Source organism: Taudactylus pleione, unplaced genomic scaffold (assembly GCF_031769625.1).
Source record: "Taudactylus pleione unplaced genomic scaffold, aTauple2 ptg000095l, whole genome shotgun sequence".
Classification (NCBI taxonomy): domain Eukaryota; kingdom Metazoa; phylum Chordata; class Amphibia; order Anura; family Myobatrachidae; genus Taudactylus; species Taudactylus pleione.
This window is the reverse complement of record NW_028284497.1, coordinates 33,881,428-33,900,960: the sequence shown is the minus strand read 5'-3', so window position 1 is coordinate 33,900,960 and position 19,533 is coordinate 33,881,428. Positions and strand designations below refer to the sequence as shown.

Sequence of the window (19,533 nt, the reverse complement as noted above, 5' to 3'; positions counted from 1 at the left end):
ACGCTGCCGCTCTGAAGAGTCCAAAGTCCATGGAAAAAACTTTGTCCCTAAAAAAATAAAATAAGCTTAGGGGCTGCTAATCAGCTCCCCCTGCGCTAACGGTGACCCGACTCCGGCTGGGCACCAACTGAAACTGAGGTGCCTCTGGCTTGGGGGTGGGGTTATAGGGAGAGTGGACCCAGTGCATCCTGGGAGCTAAAAGCTTTAACTGCGTGGTGCCCGGATTTGGTTCCCAACCTATACCCCAAGGTCAACCCTGTGGACCCCCTATGGACCCTGAAGTAGAAAGAACAGATAGAGAAATAGTGGTGTCCTGCTGGTAACTATCAAGATGGAACACATTAGGTGTGGACATGAGCTGCTGAACACGCTAAACATGCAACTGATTTTATGATTTAGTTGGGTAATATGCTGAATGAAAAAAAAACATTAAATTTCATTCGCGTTTTCATAACATATAATAAAAAAAATACATAACACACAATACTAGCTGTGCATTATACATCCCATCAGTGTTCTCCCCAGGCTGTTTTTTGCGGGTGCGCCACCAGGCAAGAAACAGCCTACCACCCGGCACTTTGGAAGCCTGCAAGTGGGGACAGTATCTGGGAGCTGTATAAAAAGGACCAGACCCTACAGACTTTGCAGTTTTTTTTTCATAAAAAAAAATGGAGCTTCTAATAAGAAGGAGAATTAATATATAAAATGTTATTTCAAATCATTATAAGGTTTAAAACAATTATTGTGCAGGCCCCCACCCGGCTACTTCTTGATGCCACCCGGCTGGAAAAAATTTCTGGGGAGAACACTGACCATATAGAATACTGTTCTGCATTGAAGAATGACAAACTGTGCTGTAACTGTATTAAACACTTCTGAACTGACATTCACGTGTTACTGTAAAGACCATGTGCCAGTTGAGCAGGAAAGGAACAAATATAAAAGAACTTACTTGTCGCATTATGTCTGGATTATTAAGCATGTGACTGATCTCAGGATTTCTCTGGATTAATTGCTGCATTTGGGGATTGGCCATAATCAAATGCCTCATCAAATCAGGGTTAGACAGCATACTCTGTACAAATGGGTTTTCCATGATCTGAACCATCATCTCAGGGTTGGACATGAGCTGTCTCTGCATCTGGCTCTGCAGCTCAGAGAAGTTTGATGCATTCATGCCTAGACTACTTAACCCCGCCAGGCCTCCAAGGCCTCCTGTAAAATGAAGAAAAAGATCAATTAAAACAAAAGGAAACATATTTAGCATTGGTTATTTGTATAGTGGACCCATTGTATTCAGGGTTTTGCAAAGAATATTAAGTCCTTTATCTCAGTCACAGTCCCATTGGAGCTCACAGTCTTAATTCCTTACCAAATATGGGACTAATTTTATCAGAAGCCAATTAAGCAACAATGAGTTTTTGGACTTGGAAGGAACCTGGAGCAATCATTTCAAAATAAATAAAAATAAAATGGGGAGTACATATAAACTCCATATATGCATATCATCCACTTACAAATTGCCAAAAGATAAAACATACAAAAAAAAAAAATCTATAGGAAATTCTGATTCTGTAAATGTAATATTTCCATCCTCAAGTCAAAAGAATTGTGCTTGACGGATTACTTCATTATAGGGGTATGTTGTGATCTTACCTGAGCCAAAAGGAGTACTTGTGGCAGGTGTGGTAGTAGAGGTACTGCTAGATGTTGTAGAGGTGGAAGCTGGACTGGCAGGGCTGTTAGGCTGAGAAGTAGTGGAAGTAGCAGACTGTGATCTATGGCCAGAAAAACAAATTTAGATGGTGCAGCAAAATGTAGCATGCAACATCTCTTCTGTATCGTTCTATTTTGCAGTTAAGTTAGAACAAAACATGGTACCTGTTCTGTGTCTTGATGACAAGATGAACAGTAAGTCCATCATGGATACCATGCTGACTGAGGGTGTCCTGGTCCTTTAAAATCTTTCCAGCAAATATCAGCACAAGTTGGTCTGTATTAGACTTAAAGCGTTTTGATATGTCCTCCTTGAACTGAAAACATACAATAGATTTGGTTTGTTAAATGATGACAGATATTTTAGTATATAGAAATGAAGCAGTAATGAAAATGGGCAATAATGAAAATTACAACACATATGCATGCCTACATGTGCCATAGTGAAAGTTCTAGTGTTATACTGACGGGTTGGGTACGGGATGCAGGCAGTCAGAACCAGACAGGGTTAAGATACATACACTTGTCGGTCAGTATCCTAACCCTAACCATCCCTTCCTGGTGCCTAAACATAAACTGTCCGCACTCTAAACCTAACTATGCCCCCCTTAGTTCTGAACCCCAGTAGTCACCATCGGGATGCCGGCGCCAGCATGCTCAACAGCTGCATCCCGACTGCCAGGATTGTGACCGGATCCCATACTGGCATCACTAACTGGTTGTATTCATACACAAGAAGATATTCTTGAGTAGAGAGGTCCATTATGACCCCAATATTGTTATGAATCTGTCTGCCTTATTTATAAGCAGTTTATTTCCTCACTTGAAGTAGAAAGGTATTCATCTACTGTATGTATGTATGTATGTATGTATGTATGTATGTATGTATGTATGTATGTATGTATTTGGATTTAGATGCATGATGCAAGCTGAGGTAAGAATCCATGGATAGGAATAAAAAAAAAAAAAAAATGTCTACAGCAGCCAAATAGGAAGATTATAAATGGCAGAATACTTGTAGGAGTATGAGCAGTGACTTAAAAGGATATGAAATCATACTTGTTTTGGTGCAACACATGTTGTTTTGACATTTTGTTTCATAATGTGTAAGCAATTATGAATGAGATAACATGACATGTAAATAGTCTCCAACAGGAGCTTCTACAAAAGCAACATCCGGTCAGACTTTTTTGCATAACAATCCAGCTTAGTTTCAGTTTTCTGCAAATTTTTGTATTTAAGAAATAGCGTGCATTAATATGAATGGATGTTTGTGTGTCACATAGACGCTTTTAGTCACAAGACCCATGTACTGGAAAGATTTTCAGATAAACACACATTCATAGATGCAAGCAACAAATTGTATGTTATATCTTGCACTACATTCAATAGCAGACAATATCAGCTTACATGCATTATATGTAATGTGATGGTGTAGCCAAAAGCTGGATGGTATAGATATAAATATCAATAAATATTTTAGCTATTTACTGGTTGTAACAAATTCAGAAAACGAACTAACTTCTGAGAACCCGTAAATGGAGGGCTTACATTTTGCATTTCTATAAACAGGTGTAACACTATCCTTGTATAAAAACATTTGCAATTTGAAATTCTCATTGTACAGCTACAGGCAATGTAAAGTAAGGATGAACATAAATAGGATGTAAGGAGACCGACAGCATGAATGAGGGAGAAGAGACCAGATGGATGAGAGAAACCAGGAGACAGAATAGATTTCTCAGGATCTGGTTCAAGAGAAAACCCTATCTCCCCAGCAGTGGGTAATGAGTTAGTGAATGAGTGGGTTTCCAGGTCCAATGTGTTATAACTTAAGATCATCTGGTTGACTCTTCAGGTCTATGTTATAGTGGCTTGTTTTTGCAATCACAGTCCACTATAGAAAAAAGTTTCTCTATTCTGGGTGTACTTTCTGCATACAGACTTTGGAAGGCAGAGGACAAATGGAGAAAATATCCATAGCAACCAATCAGCTTCCTGCTATTATAGTGTCACACCTCATCTCCTCCCTAATCATCTCCAGACTGGCTACTGCAACCTCCTCTTATCTGGCCTCCCTGACTCCTACCTGTCTCTGCTACAGTCTGTCCTCAACGCTGCTGCCTGGATCATCTTCCTTTCCAAACGCACTACATCTGCCTCCACTCTCCTACAACCACTACACTGGCTTCCCTTTCCCTTCAGAACTCAATTCAAAATTCTCCCTCTAACTTAAAAAGCCACCACACAATCCTCTCCCATTTACATCACTGACCCCATCTCCCTTCAGACTCCCACACGCTTTGCTCCACACACGAATTCCACATCTCCTCCCAGATTTTGTCTGTGCTGCTCCTTACCTCTGGAACACTATCAGACTCTCCATCTTTCTACAAGATTTAAAACGGGCTCTCAAGACCCACTTCTTCATCAAAGCTTTCTAACGCTCATCCTAACCCACTGCCCCATGCTCACTGCTTCTCCACTCACCCTGACTGTCTGCCCCTCCTACCCTTTAAAATGTAAGCTCTCACAAACAGAGCCCTCTTCATTATATGCTTTTCTTTCCCTTGCTTCTACTACACTGCCCAATACGGCTCCCAACATTTGGGTCCTGCCACACTGCTGCTTATTTGATTATTAGGACCTCTGATGCAGCAAGGTTTATAAACAATGTCCATGTTCTGCAAATTTCAGTACTGTATGTCAGTTTCTTTCCTGTTTTTGCACTTCGTAAAAGGTGCCCATACACTAGCAGACATGAAAACGACATTGTAATCGTGCAGTCGTTTGTCAGTCTGTGATGAGCCTGCACTGAACGAGCAGTCGTTCAGTGCAGGCTCATCAATCATCTGCAAACATGCTCAACCTGACGTTATCATCAGGTTAACCAGCATGTTTGCACTATGATAGATGTCTAAACGACCAGCTGGCACGCGCATCGCTTGTTTTAGACATTTTTGCAAATTACTTAACGATCGTTATCGTTCAACTTAATCGTCTAGTGGATGGGCACCTTAAGGCGCTGTAGACCCCTTGTGGCATATAAATAAAATATTATAATAATGTACTTGATTTATCACTAGAAGCCAATTGGTTGTTACAGGAAGCTTCTCCACTTGTTCTCTTTAAAACATAAATACAACAATGAAATATAGAAGTGACATTACCACATTGTGGGGATGCTTTCCCTCAATGGGGACTAGGCATCTTATTAAAATTGAAGGACAGATAGATGATGCAAAACACAGTAAGACAACTTGCTTCATTCTGCTAGAAAACTAGGAGAAAGGTCAAAGGTCCAGATCTCAATCCATTTGAACATCCAATTGATCTGGGTTTGGCGGTAAATGACAGGGGCACATATCGCCCGTCATTATTGGCGCTACTAACTGCAGGATAGCAGCACCGATAGCCTGGGCAAGGTATGAACGGTCACTTCTCCTGACCGTTCCGCCTGCAGCAGCTGTCGCTATCGACAGCTACAGCCTGGTGATGCCCTATCCCCACAACAGTGACTGAGCTGGCCCTGCTGCGGTGGCTGCAGACAGGATCTCGCGATACTTGTGATATCCCGCGCATGCTCAGTGGAGCTGGCCAGGACTGAGACACAGCGCATCAGCACTAGGCTGATGCGCTGTGGACTCTAGCAGGGATCGCCAGAGGGGGGAGTAAACACTCCCCCACTCTGGCCGATGAGATGTTCATACATTTCATCATTCATGCTTCGCCTCGGTAAAGAGGCGAAGTAGGAAGCTATATAGTGGCACTTAACGTGCCGTTATAATACATCCCCCCCATTATTTGAAAACTGCAGTCCACAAGTGTTATCCAACCAACCTGAACATCCTGGTTCAAATAGGAAATGTAGAATGGCCAAAATCACTCCCAGTGTGCAAACCTAGAAGAAACTCACCCCAACAAACTTTGCCCAGTGCTGGTCTGCAGGGTTTTATTACTTAAACAAGCACATTTTTTCCAGGTCTTTTATTTTTTTTTTAAACCTGCAGACGAATAATGATTTATGAGGTTCAATACATACTTTAAGAGTCTACTGGTACACAATAGAAACACTACCTGTAATAATCTGTCCAAGTGTCATTTGTAATACTGACTTTTTAAAGGGGTTGAATACTTCTGTAAAACCACTGTATATTTTATCAAATGACAAGAAGGTACACCTGTACCCATTTACCTAGGGTCACAACACAACCATGCTCCAATGACAGGGATGAGAGTATAAATATAAATTAACCAGAAGGCACTCACAGGACATGCAGAAGACTATTCAAGGACTCTGCAGCAAGGTTTTCTGCATTCTTCCATATATACTTGTATTATACAACTCGCTGCAATGATGCCATATGGCAGGCAAAGAGGCAGGTGCAAATAAAAGGCAAATGTCAAAATTCTTATATCAGACAAGGCTTTCCATTACAGTAATCAAGTGGTATCAATACATTACAATTAAAACAAGTCTAAACCAAACCCGATTAACCGCCATTACCATAATGATTAATGCATCCTCTTACCCAAAAGTCAAACTCTCCCATGAGGGATATGTACTAAGCTCTGGAAAGTGTTAACTGTCAGGTCACAGACTGTGTTTGAAAAATGACAGACAGCTTAGTACATCTCCCTCCAAGCGTTACACTGACAGGTGTCAGAGAGTGTGTCACCACCAGTGCTGGCATGAGGCAGATCACTATACATGTTACACATTACTGGGATACATACAAGTACCTTGTGTGCGTTTCATGTATAAGGTGACGAGAGAGGACACTGACACACACACACACAGCCCCAGTGTACTACTACTCAGCACTTAGGCACACAGTAGCCGTGGTTACACCGATACACTGCTGGGGCCATCATCTCCCTCCCAGCCAGTCCCCCGCTCTCACCTCTCTGACGCTGCTGCTCTCCGGCACCGCGAACTCTTCCTTCTCCTTCGGCGTCTTCACTGTGACTTTGATGAGCCGCGGGGAGTCGGTGGAGCCGGAGGCCGGGGACTGGGCGCCTGGGGATGCGGGGGGATCGGACATGGCTGGCGCAGGACGGTGAGGCTGCAGCGGGAAAGGATAAGGCAGCCGGTAACGGCGGTGGTGATGCGGCGGTGAGAGCGGTGTGAGCCCGGGGAGGGGGCGGCGGCGGGTGTACGGGCGGCTCAGCAGCAGCCTGTGTGCAGCATGTGTGTGACGGGCTCTCCGGCTGCTGTATCGGGCGGAGCTGGCGCAACTCTCAGGCCGCACTAGCAGCAGCGCTTCCTCATACCCCGGCGTCACTGCGACGTCACCGCTGCTGCTGCTGGGCGCTCTAGCGCTGCCTACCGCCGTCTCCGCCGCACACGCCTGGCCTTATACTGCCGCCGTCTGACCGGGTCGCGCACCCGTACAGTGTCTCAAGAAAGCCGGGCTGGGGGCGGTAGCGACGCTGACGGGTTATTACGTTAAGGCACCGACTTTATGTAACAGAAAAATAAAGAAAGACAAGAACCGTTCCCGGGCGCGGTGTGATGACGTATACAGTGTCAGAGAAACTGCTAGAACAGAGCTCTAGGAACACTCAGGGGCTGACACGCTGTGTGCCGGTGCTGCTGGGTCTGACGTGTCGCCGGCTACGAGTATGGCGGCCATATTGCTGGTTAGAAAAGAAGATTGTATGGCTTTGCTGCTGGGTTTATCATGTGCTAGAGTAGACCGTGACCCTGACGACCATTTGCAGGAGCCAGAAGCAGCACTGAGCACACTGATGATAATATGTTTATTTACAGCAGAACAGACTTTCAAGGTCAACAGATTTTGCTTGAAATATACATCTATCAGCACAAGGCTGAAGTTAGATTCTTATATGGCCAGCTTGTTATGCACTTCTTATTTCTGCTCCAGCTTCTTAGAACATGTTATATTCAAACAATTAAAGCAAGTCACATTGTATAAACAGAAAAACATCTCCCTAACACAAATTTCAATATAATTTGCCTGAGCCAACAAGGCTTTTGGCATGGAATAGGTGGTAAACAGGCACAGGTAGGTACTCATTTTATTTCAAGTGATTCACTTACATGTGACCCACTAGAAATTTGCCTTGTCCAACAAGGTTTTGGACATGAAATAGGATGACACAGTGGGGACAGGTACACATTTTATTGATTTGAATAAGTAGCTGTAGTTGTGCAAGGGTTAAATAGCCTTGGTTAACAAATTGAATACTTGAAACCCACTGAGGGTGGTCACTTACATATGACCCACTAGCAATTTGCTTTGACCAACAAGGTTTTGGGTATGAAATAGTGCAGTGAAGGGAGCACACAAATCAGATTTTGAATAATTAGTTGTGCAAGGGTTAAATAGCCTTGGTCAACAAATTTGACACTAGGAACCCACAGAGGGGGTTACTTACATATGCAATTTGCCTTGATCAACAAGGTTTTGGGCATAAAATAGGGCGACAAAGTGGGCACATACTAATTTTATTGATTTGAATAAATAGCTGTAGTTGTGCAAGGGTTAAATAGCCTTGGTCAACAAATTTAATACTAAAGCTGCATACACACACAACGATTTTTTAATGATTATCGTTAAACGATATCGTTTAACGATAATCGTTTGTAAAAATCGTTCACTTTCTGAGTCAAATGATGAACGATTATCGTTCATGCGCGTTCACGTTTGTAGTTCACTCAGACTTGTCAACTCAACGATTTTCATTAAGGGAATATGCAAAAATCGTTTGTAGTTCATAAAAATCGTTCATTACACATTAAAAAATCTAACAGATAATGGAGCATACACACGGTCAGATTTGTCAGACTTGTCAGATTTGTCAGACGAACGATTAAACGATTTGAACGATTTTACCAAAGTTTTGAACGATTTTCGACTGCATTAAAATGAATGGAATCGTCCAAGTCTGACTGCAAACACATCAGATGTCAGAAATCGTTATCTGACCATCGGGAACGCGCATCGTTGATCATCCATCGTTCAGGCATGTCAGATATGAACGATTTTCCTTCAGATATGAACGACTGAATGATTTTTAAATCGTTATCGTTCATATCTGAAGGAAAAATCTGACCGTGTGTATGCACCATAATCTGACAGAAAATCGTTCATAAAAATCGTTGGTAACATAATCGTTGTGTGTGTATGCAGCTTTAGAGTGTGGTCACTTACATGAGACTCACTAGCAATTTGCCTTGACCAACAAGGTTTTGGGTTTGAGATAGGGCACTAAAGGGAGCAAAGGTATCAGATTTTGTCATGTTTAATAAGTACCTGTAGTTGTGCATTGGTTAAATATCCTTGGTCAACACATTTGACACTTGGAAACCACAGAGGGTGGTCACTTACATATGTTCCACTAGCAATTTGCCTTGACCAGCAAGGTTTTGGGCATGAAATAGTGCAGTAAAGCGGGCACCAGATTTTGTAATTGTGGGGTATATTTACTAAAGTGCAGGTTTTTAGAAGTGGAGATGTTGCCCATAACAACCAATCAGATTCTAGCTATTATCTTGTAAAAGGTGCTAGTTACATGTTAAGTAGAATGTGCTATGGGCAACATCTCCACTTCTAAAAACCCTTTGAATGAGTTTCTGCCCCGGATTGTAAATCAAAACCCTTGGAAGGGGGCTACCACCTTTTTGATAATTTAGGAGTTTGCTGACCTGGCCTGAAAAGACTGTATAATAAAACAACTGGAAATGGCTCAAACTCAAGGCGCTTGATCTTTACACCAATAGTTACACGTAATACTTGCAGAAAAACATATGTCCATTTCATGGTGAAACCTCATATGGAACTTGTTCGTCCTTTCTCTTTAAATGGATTCAGTTGTTCTTGTGATCGTGTTACATAAAAGTATAAAAGTAAAACATACAATGTGTAAACCAATCTCTGATTAATTTGTGTATATAGAGCAATATTTCCCTCTTGATTTTTTTTGCTTTAAGGGTTTTATTTAGACAGGTGATTGGCGTACCCCAACTCACTCTCTAAGAAGTGCTATTCCTCTTATCAAGGTTTCTTTTTAGAAGTGGAAGGGATCCCCAATTGTGATGGTGCACAATTATCCCTTATACAGGGGAACGTACCCCACTTACAGCCAGTATGAAGTGGTGCAACATATAAAGGTATCTTTCGGGTATGTTATAAAAGTCCCATATAGATTAGCGTACCCCACTCACTATGTTCACTGATGGTTCTATGCACATCAAGGTTTCGTTTCCACAAGTTTCCTCTCCCAAGTATGTTTGGTGGACGTTTCATATAATCCACGAGGTTGATAAAAAGGTATTTATTCCAAAAAGGCAATATATATCACAGTCCAATAAAATCAGTGACTGTGAAACAAAACTGTCCTTTACAAATAATTTAAAAGCCGAAAGTGCATGTCAAAAATACATAAAAAAAAAATTCAAACAGCATAAAAAATAAAGGAAGGACGTGAACTCTTTCAACAAGTAGTTCCAGCAGACATACCTCAGGTGAAAGGTTAAAAAAATATAGCTGTTCACACTTCTCTCTGTTTGGATTTTTTATGTATTTATGTAAGTTCCATATGAGGATTCACCATAAAAGGGCCGTATGTTTTTCTGCATCTATTATGTGTAACTATTGGTGTAAAAATGAAGCGCCTTGAGTTTATTTCCAATTGTTTTATTCTATAGTGATTTTAAATGCTGATGACATTTCTAAGACATTTGCACTCATTCAGGCAGCTGTTTTTGCGCCGTGACGGTTGAGAATATCATTGTTTACCGTATTGGGCCTGAAAAGACACCGGAGGTGAATATATATATATATATATATATATATATATATATAGATTTAACCTCCAGGGAGAGTTCTTAGGGGTGGATATGATAATTTGACAAAAGGAGTTATTATCCATATCAGCTACATATGTAGGTAGGAATACAAAGCGATGGGTTACTGAGATTATGGTGGCAGTAATATAGCGATGAGGGTAGTTGTGGAGCATTAGATTTAATTTAACCTACAGGGAGAGTTCATAAGGGTGGATATGATATAGGGACAAAAGGAGTTTTTTATCCATATCCTAACACTCTACTACCCTAGATAGTAGGGTGTTAGGAATATAGGGCCTGATTCTGACCCGGTCGCAAGCACTGTGCGCTCGCAACCAGGTCGATGGTGGGCCAGTGCGCATGCGCACGACGGAGCCGGTTCCGTCGTGCGCATGCGCAAGACCCGGATAGCGACGGGCACTCCGTCGCTCCGGGTCCCGTACCAAAGGGGGCGTGCTGGGGAAGTGGCTGCCCAAACGGAGGCGTTCCCATGTGAACGCCTCCGTTTGGGGGCGGCCCCACTGACATCACGAGTGATGTCAGTGGGAGAGATTTCGGCTCTGTTAGAGCCGAAATCTCTCTGGGGCTTGCGGCAATGAGACCCTACCACAAGGGTCTCGTCGCAAGCCCGATGGTCGCGACCATCTTCCTGGCCGCTCGCTATAGCTGTGGGCGAGCGGCCAGGAGGCTGTTCTTAAAAAAAAATAGCCCGGCCCTGATTCAGAGCGAGCGCTCTGTCAGAGCCATAAAGCGATGGGTTACTGAGATTATGGTGGCAGTAATATAGCGATGGTAGTAGAGGTATTAGTGAGGTGTGAGGGAGCAGCTGGGTTGTAAGCAGGAATTTTGTGGTATCAGAGAGTAGCAGAGGAGTAGTAGGTACTAGGGGTGAAATTTACTAAGATTCGTGTTTGTCCAAGAATAAACACGATAAATTGGGATTCGAGTTTTTTTGCAATCAAAATCACAGATTTACGAAGAATCATTTTGCCTGTCTATCTTGATCCGATGGTGATACTGATTGTGTTGTGCGAGTTCAGTTGTATTGACCTCTTCTGGATAGAGAGTCTGATTCAGAGATTTTCGCAAAATCGATTGCATCACGAATACGCACGTAAGAGCAACCACTCACAATGTGAATGATAGGTAGTCAGCATTCGGGGTGGCGTGTTGGATCGTTTAAACGACCTTTCGTGGACATGCATAAATTAGCCATTGCAATCTCCTTCACAGCATGAGAGGTCTTTGCTAGTCAGGAGAGCTGATGTATCTGTGGATAGTTAGACTTCACTTATGCCGGGCATACACTATACAATCATCGGGACGATCCGCCCAATATCAGCGAATCCCCCTAATAATTGCACTGTCTGGGCAGGCATCCTAGGGTAAAATATCGATCAGTCGGACATGCTGGATTGTCCAGCATGCCCGTCCAATGCAATATTTTGTATGTTAAATGACAACTGCATTGGGTGTGTATGCCCAGCCGCGGCCGACAGACATTTCCCCTGTTCCTTCCCGCGTGCGGAGCGCATATATCGGGGATAATACACTGAGAAATCTTAGAGTGTCTAACAATGCATTTTATCTGGTAGTGTATGCCTAGCATTGTATGCTGCATGACTGCCCGATGTGCATCTATGTTACTGATGTCTACACTGTTAGACGTCGTCAGACGGATATGAGAAGGCAGCAGTGGGCATCCCTATGCTTGGCTGTGGTTTGGAATGCATTAACATATTTTAGCAACAGCAAACCATGAGAGAATGCAATTGCGATTGTATCAGCTAAATCTCGGAATCAGGCCCAGACTCCGCTGAGCACTACACAGATCAGTCTGATCAGTCAGATCTGTGCAGTGCTTTTGTGTATTACAGTGTAAAGAAAATGTAAAAAAATAGCGTAGGGTCCCCTCCCAAAAAAACATAACCAGCCCCAGACCTCTGAGCCTGTTCTGGTACAGGAGATTTGGGGCAACACCGGCATGGGGTCCCCCCATATTTCTAGTAACCAGCACCGGGCTGAACCAGGGAGGCACACAACGTAGGGTCCCTCTACCATAATGTAAACCAGCCCCAAACTGGCAAATCTCAGAAAACAGATAGTTCTGTAAAATATAGCAATTAATATTGTTCTTTACATTGGGGCTACAGGTCCCAACAAGCCCACCCCAGCATGGCGGCACCTGGAGAACCATAAGTGCCACCATGCCTGGACAGTAAGGGCCTGGTGGCACCTGTACCTCCACTGCAAAGAAAGTATTTTAAAAAAGACAAGACACACACCGAATATGTTAACCCATTATTAACCATTCAAACGCACTCACATTACATACTACTTGATGGCTCTGGTCCGTCACCTTCGCCAGGGAGACATCCAGGGGGCTTGACAAAAAAACAATACAATCCCGTTCCCAAGGGAACTCAAGTACTGTATATGTATTCTGTACAAACAGTGCTTGCCCGAGAATGACAGTTCCTCCACGTGGTTTCTTGCACCTTTATTACACAACAACACACAAAAGCCTGCACAGATCTAACTGATCTGTGCTTTGTGAAAACACGCTGCTGAATAGGAGATAGCAGTGATTGAGGAAGTGGTGGGCTATTAGGAGACAGCAGTGATAGAAGTTGCAGTGTTAAGGGTAGCAGTGGGACACCAGGAAATAGCAGTGTTGGCTGTAGCAGTGTTGGGAGCAGCAGTGTGGTAGCAGTGAGCAGTGGGGTGCCAGGCAGTGACAGTATTGGTTGTGAAGGGCAGCAGTGGGGCGCAGCATGGGCATAACTACCATAGGTGCAGGGGTGCAGCTGCTATGGGTCCCAGAGCTGAGGTGGGCCCATCTTCCTTGTCAAAGTTACATGTGTTATATACATTGTTCACCTTTGGGTGGTACATAGGGGCCCTTACAAACATTTGCTATGGGGCTTCAACTACCTAGTTAAGCCCCTGGGGCGCAGGGAGTGAAAATGTTAGATATGGCAGTGCTGGGATGTAGCAGAAAGTAGTGAGGGTAACAGTGCTGGGTGGTCAAAACCTTGTTGGGCAAGGCAAATTGCTAGTGGGTCAGTGGCAGAACTGTGGGAGACAATGGAGGCAGCTGCCGCCGGGCTCCAGCCCTGAAGGGGGCACCTCCTCCATTGTCCCGTTCCGTGTCCTCCCTGCTGTGTAACCAAGGAGCCCAGGTCTGCATCAGCAGCGCTCCTCCCCTGCTCTGCTCTCGTCGTGGGATATCACGTAAAATATGTCTGCGACCCTGAGCCTGACTTAAGGTGCGTACACACTGGGCGATAAAGTGGACGACTGTATCGTTATCGTTCAGTCGTCCACTTTATCGTCCATTTTTAACCCCAAAAAGATGAACGATGACGACGACGACGACGCGCGTTCCCGCGGGTCGTTCGTCATCATCGTTCATCGGGCTGACATGCAGGCCAACCTGACGATCTCGTGAGGTTGCTGCATGTCAGGGAATGGGGGAGAGAGCCCGGCGCTGAACGATATCGTTAATGATATCGTTCAGCGGCTGTGCTCAATGTCATGAATGACATTGAGCACAGCCTGCCGGGGACACACTACACGATATCGCTCAGGGAGCATATCGTGTAGTGTGTACCCACCACTAGCCGGTAAGAGTGGGCGTGCCTGGAGGAGGACGGGGATGCTATCACAAAGTGGAGTGGCCATTGGGAGCCGGGAGACAGTGCGGGCATGCAGGGAAGACAGCACGGCCGTCACTGACAGTCTGTGTGGAATGGACCGTGGGAGAATGGGTGAGTGTGCTCCAGGGAGGACAATGCGGCTGTCACTATGTAGAATAGACCACAGATGCCGGGAGACTGTGCGTGCGGGCATACAGAGAAGTAGCACAGCTGTCATGGTGTGCAGCGGAATATCAGCAGATAAGTAGCAGTGGGCTGGGCAGTGACTTTTGAAGAGTGATATAGTTAAAGAGCAAGGTATATCATTCTGCCATTATTATACATTTAAAGAGCAAGATAGTGTAATTATGGTGCATTAATGTATTCAATATAGATTAGATACACCTCCAGTGCTACTATATATATATATATATATATATATATATACTGTATTGTAACACTCAAAGTGTATCTAATCTATCATAAAGACATTATTACTCCATCTTTACACTATCTTGTTTTTTAAAATTTGTCATGACAGAGTCATATATATATATATATATATATATATATATATATATACATACATATATATACAGAATGTCATCCCGACAGGGTTAGTATGCTAACCCTCCCCCTACCTTAACCCTCCCTCCCTGGGTCCTGATCCTGACCTCCCCTGCTAGTGCCTAAACCTAACCTCCCCCTCCCCACACCCTAACCCTCCCCCTAGTGCCTATCCCTAAACCCTCCCCCCAACCCCGCTACTTACCTTTGATATTTTGGTGCCCGGATTCTGACAAGCATTGGCATCCGGAATGCCAAGATGCCAAAAGCTTGTCAGAATCCTGGCACCAAGATGCCAAAAATATTCCATTAAGTACACCTCCATCACTATCAAAATAAATTAAATATATATAAATGGATATATTTGGGGGTGCATACCTTCAAGGAAGGCACAAGAGCGAATATCCCTAACGGCAGTACCGGAGTGCCAGGGACAAGGTGGTGTGTATGTATATATATATATATATATATATATAATTTTCCATAGCACTGGTGGTATATCTAATCTATCACATTATTATTTGTCAAAATAAAAACTAAAAAAGATGGGAGCTGTCATTTTGAAAACCAACTGAAGAAAATCATAACTGCGATAGTTATCTCCAAACTCAGGAAGTAAAGTGAGACATTTCTAATCTTTCTGTGCTTGCTACATGTGTTATTTCAGGGCAGACTAGATGGACCAAGTAGTCCTTTTGCATAACCATATGTCAGGTTTACAAAGTACAAGAGTCGGCAAGCGGGGGCATCAACATTTATCTTGCCTCCGGGCAACTGGGATGAAGTTACGTCACTGTAGTGGGTCACATGAAAGTTACCACCCTCTGTGGGTTTCAAGTGTTGAATTTGTTGACCAAGGCTATTACACCTTACACCATTGCACAACTACAGAAACTTATTCAAAATGACAAAATCTGGTGCCTGTGCCCGTTTTACCCCCAATTTTATGAACAAAACCTTGTTGGTCAAAGCAAATTGCTAGTGTTTCACATGTAAGTGACCGCCCTCTGTGGGTTTCAAGTATTACATTTATTGACCTAGGCTATATAACCCTTGCACAACCACAGCTACTTATTCAAATTGACAAAATTTGGTGCCTGTGCCTGTTTTACTGCCCTATTTCATGCCCAAAACCTTGTTGAGCCAAGCAAAATACAATTGAAATATGTGTAAGGGACACATTTTTTGTTTATACAATGTTAACTTAGTGATCTAACTTGTTCTGAATAAGAAGATGGAGCATAAATAAGAAGTGAATAAGAAGATGTAGCACGACTAAGAGGTGAATAAGAAGCTGTAGCACGACTAAGAGGTGAATAAGCTGGAGTACGAATAAGAAGCTGGAGAATGAATAAGAAGTGAATAAGAAGCTGGAGAATGAATAAGCAGTGAATAAGATGGTGGAGAATGAATAAGAAGTGAATAAGAAGGTGGAGCATGAATAAGAAGTGAATACGAAGCTGGAGAATGAATAAGAAGTGAATAAGAAGCTGGAGAATGAATAAGCAGTGAATAAGAAGCTGGAGAATGAATAAGAAGTGAATAAGAAGCTGGAGAATGAATATGCAGTGAATAAGAAGCTGGAGAATGAATAAGTAGTGAATAAGAAGCTGGAGAATGAATAAGAAGTGAATAAGAAGCTGGAGAATGAATAAGTAGTGAATAAGAAGCTGGAGAATGAATAAGAAGTGAATAAGAAGCTGGAGAATGAATAAGAAGTGAATAAGAAGCTGGAGAATGAATAAGCAGTGAATAAGAAGCTGGAGAATGAATAAGCAGTGAATAAGCTGGAGAATGAATAAGCAGTGAATAAGAAGCTGGAGAATGAATAAGAAGTGAATAAGCTGGAGAATGAATAAGAAGTGAATAAGAAGCTGGAGAATGAATAAGAAGTGAATAAGAAGCTGGAGAATGAATAAGCAGTGAATAAGAAGCTGGAGAATGAATAAGAAGTGAATAAGCTGGAGAATGAATAAGAAGTGAATAAGAAGCTGGAGAATGAATAAGAAGTGAATAAGAAGCTGGAGAATGAATAAGAAGTGAATAAGAAGCTGGAGAATGAATAAGAAGTGAATAAGCTGGAGAATGAATAAGAAGTGAATAAGAAGCTGGAGAATGAATAAGAAGTGAATAAGAAGCTGGAGAATGAATAAGCAGTGAATAAGCTAGAGAATGAATAAGCAGTGAATAAGAAGCTGGAGAATGAATAAGCAGTGAATAAGATGGAGAATGAATAAGCAGTGAATAAGCTGGAGAATGAATTAGCAGTGAATAAGAAGCTGGAGAATGAATAAGAAATGAATAAGCTGGAGAATGAATAAGCAGTGAATAAGAAGCTGGAGAATGAATAAGCAGTGAATAAGAAGCTGGAGAATGAATAAGCAGTGAATAAGCTGGAGAATGAATAAGCAGTGAATAAGCTGGAGAATGAATTAGCAGTGAATAAGAAGCTGGAGAATGAATAAGAAGTGAATAAGCTGGAGAATGAATAAGAAGTGAATAAGAAGCTGGAGAATGAATAAGAAGTGAATAAGAAGCTGGAGAATGAATAAGCAGTGAATAAGAAGCTGGAGAATGAATAAGAAGTGAATAAGAAGCTGGAGAATGAATAAGAAGTGAATAAGAAGCTGGAGAATGAATAAGAAGTGAATAAGAAGCTGGAGAATGAATAAGAAGCTGGAGAATGAATAAGCAGTGAATAAGAAGGTGGAGCATGAATAAGAAGTGAATAAGAAGCTGGAGAATGAATAAGCAGTGAATAAGAAGGTGGAGCATGAATAAGAAGTGAATAAGAAGCTGGAGAATGAATAAGAAGTGAATACGAAGCTGGAGAATGAATAAGAAGTGAATAAGAAGCTGGAGAATGAATAAGCAGTGAATAAGAAGGTGGAGCACGAATTAAAGTGTTTACATGAAGCAGCAGTGGGAAGAACACAGTATCTTAGATGTGTGTGCAAAGGTATACAGCAAGTCTGAAGTTGATTTCTTAAGCTTGGCATCCACTATACAATTTTCTGTCAGATATCTGTCCAATCTGGCTGGTTGGAATGAGAACCTGGTAATGTATGGGAGCAAATGACAGTCGATCATATGGTTTTAAACACTAGAAAAAAAAGACAAAAAAAATTGCTGAAATTGGTTACATTTGTGTGTTTTAACCAATTTGTCTGAACAACCATTTTTGTCTGTTTTCCAGTGTTTGTGAGGTAATGGACGACTGTGATTTGCCCGCATACATTACCAGGTTTTCATTCCAACCAGCCAGATTGGACAGATATCTGACAGAAAATTGTATAGTGGATGCCCAGCTTTATTCAATTTCTTACTCAGAAATATCTATGTAACTGTTGTCTTTTCAGGGTGGGTATTAATAAACTGGCAGGGATGCCCTGCCTATAATGTGACTCCATCCAGCCTTATGTGACATTGGAACAATGCATATTAGTGAGGGGCCTCAGCATAAAATGCTGGTAAGCCTGGCACAGAGAAAGCGGATTCTGCCATAGTAAACTATATGAAGTTGGTTTCTTGTCTTTGAATTATGCACTCCAAAAACACATACCATGTACACAAAATTAAGGGAAATATATTTAATGGATTATTGTCACATTACAGATCCTTATTGCAGCTTTATCAGATTCAGATTTTAAGTAATCTTATTAGTGAACCAAGGAGATGTATCAAGCCTTCGAGAAAGCTAAAGTGGAGAAGTTGCCCATAGCAGCCAATCAGCTTCTAAATGTATAGAGTCTATACCAGGGGTTCCCAACCACGGTCCTCAAGGCACATTAACAGTCCAGGTTTTAAGGATAACCATACTTGAGCACAGCTGACTTAATTAGAACCTCAGTTATTTTAATGTAACCATCTGTGCTGGCCAATGGATATCACTAAAACCAAGTCTGTTAAACTGGGCATCGACTATACAATTTTCTGTCAGATATCTGTCCAATCTGGTTGGTTGGAATGAAAACCTGGTAATGTATGGGAGCAAATGACAGTTAATCATATGGTTTTAAACACTGAAAAAAGGACAGAAAAAAAAAGTTCAAATTGGTTACATTTGTTTGTTTTAACCAATTTGTCTGAACAACCATTTTGGCTATTTTCCAGTGTTTGTGAGCAAATGGACGACTGTCATTTGCTCCCATACATTACCAGGTTTTCATTCCATCCAGCCAGATTGGACAGATATCTGACAGAAAATTGTATAGTGGATGCCCAGCTTAAGTGCGCCTTGAGGATCGAGGTTGGGAATCACTGGTCTGTACAGTTAGAAGCTGATTGGTTGATATGGGCAACTTTTCCATTTTCTCTCTCTCTCTCAAAGGTTTGCTACATCTCCCCTCAAGAATGTTCAGTTTCCATTATTGTAAGCCACATCAGGTAATATATACACTATGAACAATCAATCCTGTGACAAATGCACAGAATGCTAAAGTCATGGATTTGGTGGCCAAGTTGATGGTGTCTGCTTGCATGCAGAAGTTTCCCTCATCTGTTGGGTAGTGTTGGATGGATTAAGGAGGCTCCTTTCGGAGTGCACCATCATATAATTACGAGGCTGCATTTATACTTTGTGAGAGGGTGCAGCCTTTTCTTTCCTTCAATAAAAGTTGATTTTTGAATGCCGGAGATCTGGTCTTATCCCTATATTATTATATTTTTTAATGGAACAAATTATGCTCCTTCCTGATGCATTTCTATAGGAAACCACATTTCTAGGGACTCTTCAACGAAAGAAGTCAAAATCTTTCAACACACAAATGTGACACACATTTAAAATTATTTCCTTCC

General features: G+C 42.2%; 1 protein-coding gene across 2 annotated transcripts in view; it reads right to left on the bottom strand.

Moving 5' to 3' along the window:
- UBQLN1 (ubiquilin 1) overlaps positions 1-7,331 on the bottom strand; it is a 51,872-nt gene extending 44,541 nt beyond the window's left edge. Inside the window, exons 1-4 of one of the 2 annotated variants that reach the window (XM_088470112.1) lie at positions 6,621-7,331; positions 1,882-2,033; positions 1,657-1,778; positions 953-1,215 (exon numbers count right to left, since the gene is read on the bottom strand). In XM_088470112.1, coding sequence (XP_088326238.1) covers positions 953-1,215; positions 1,657-1,778; positions 1,882-2,033; positions 6,621-6,761 — 678 coding nt within the window. In that variant the 5' untranslated portion in view covers positions 6,762-7,331. The remainder of the gene's footprint in view (positions 1-952; positions 1,216-1,656; positions 1,779-1,881; positions 2,034-6,620) is intronic. The other variant, XM_088470111.1, reaches the window with a different exon arrangement.
- Positions 7,332-19,533: the final 12,202 nt, after the last annotated feature.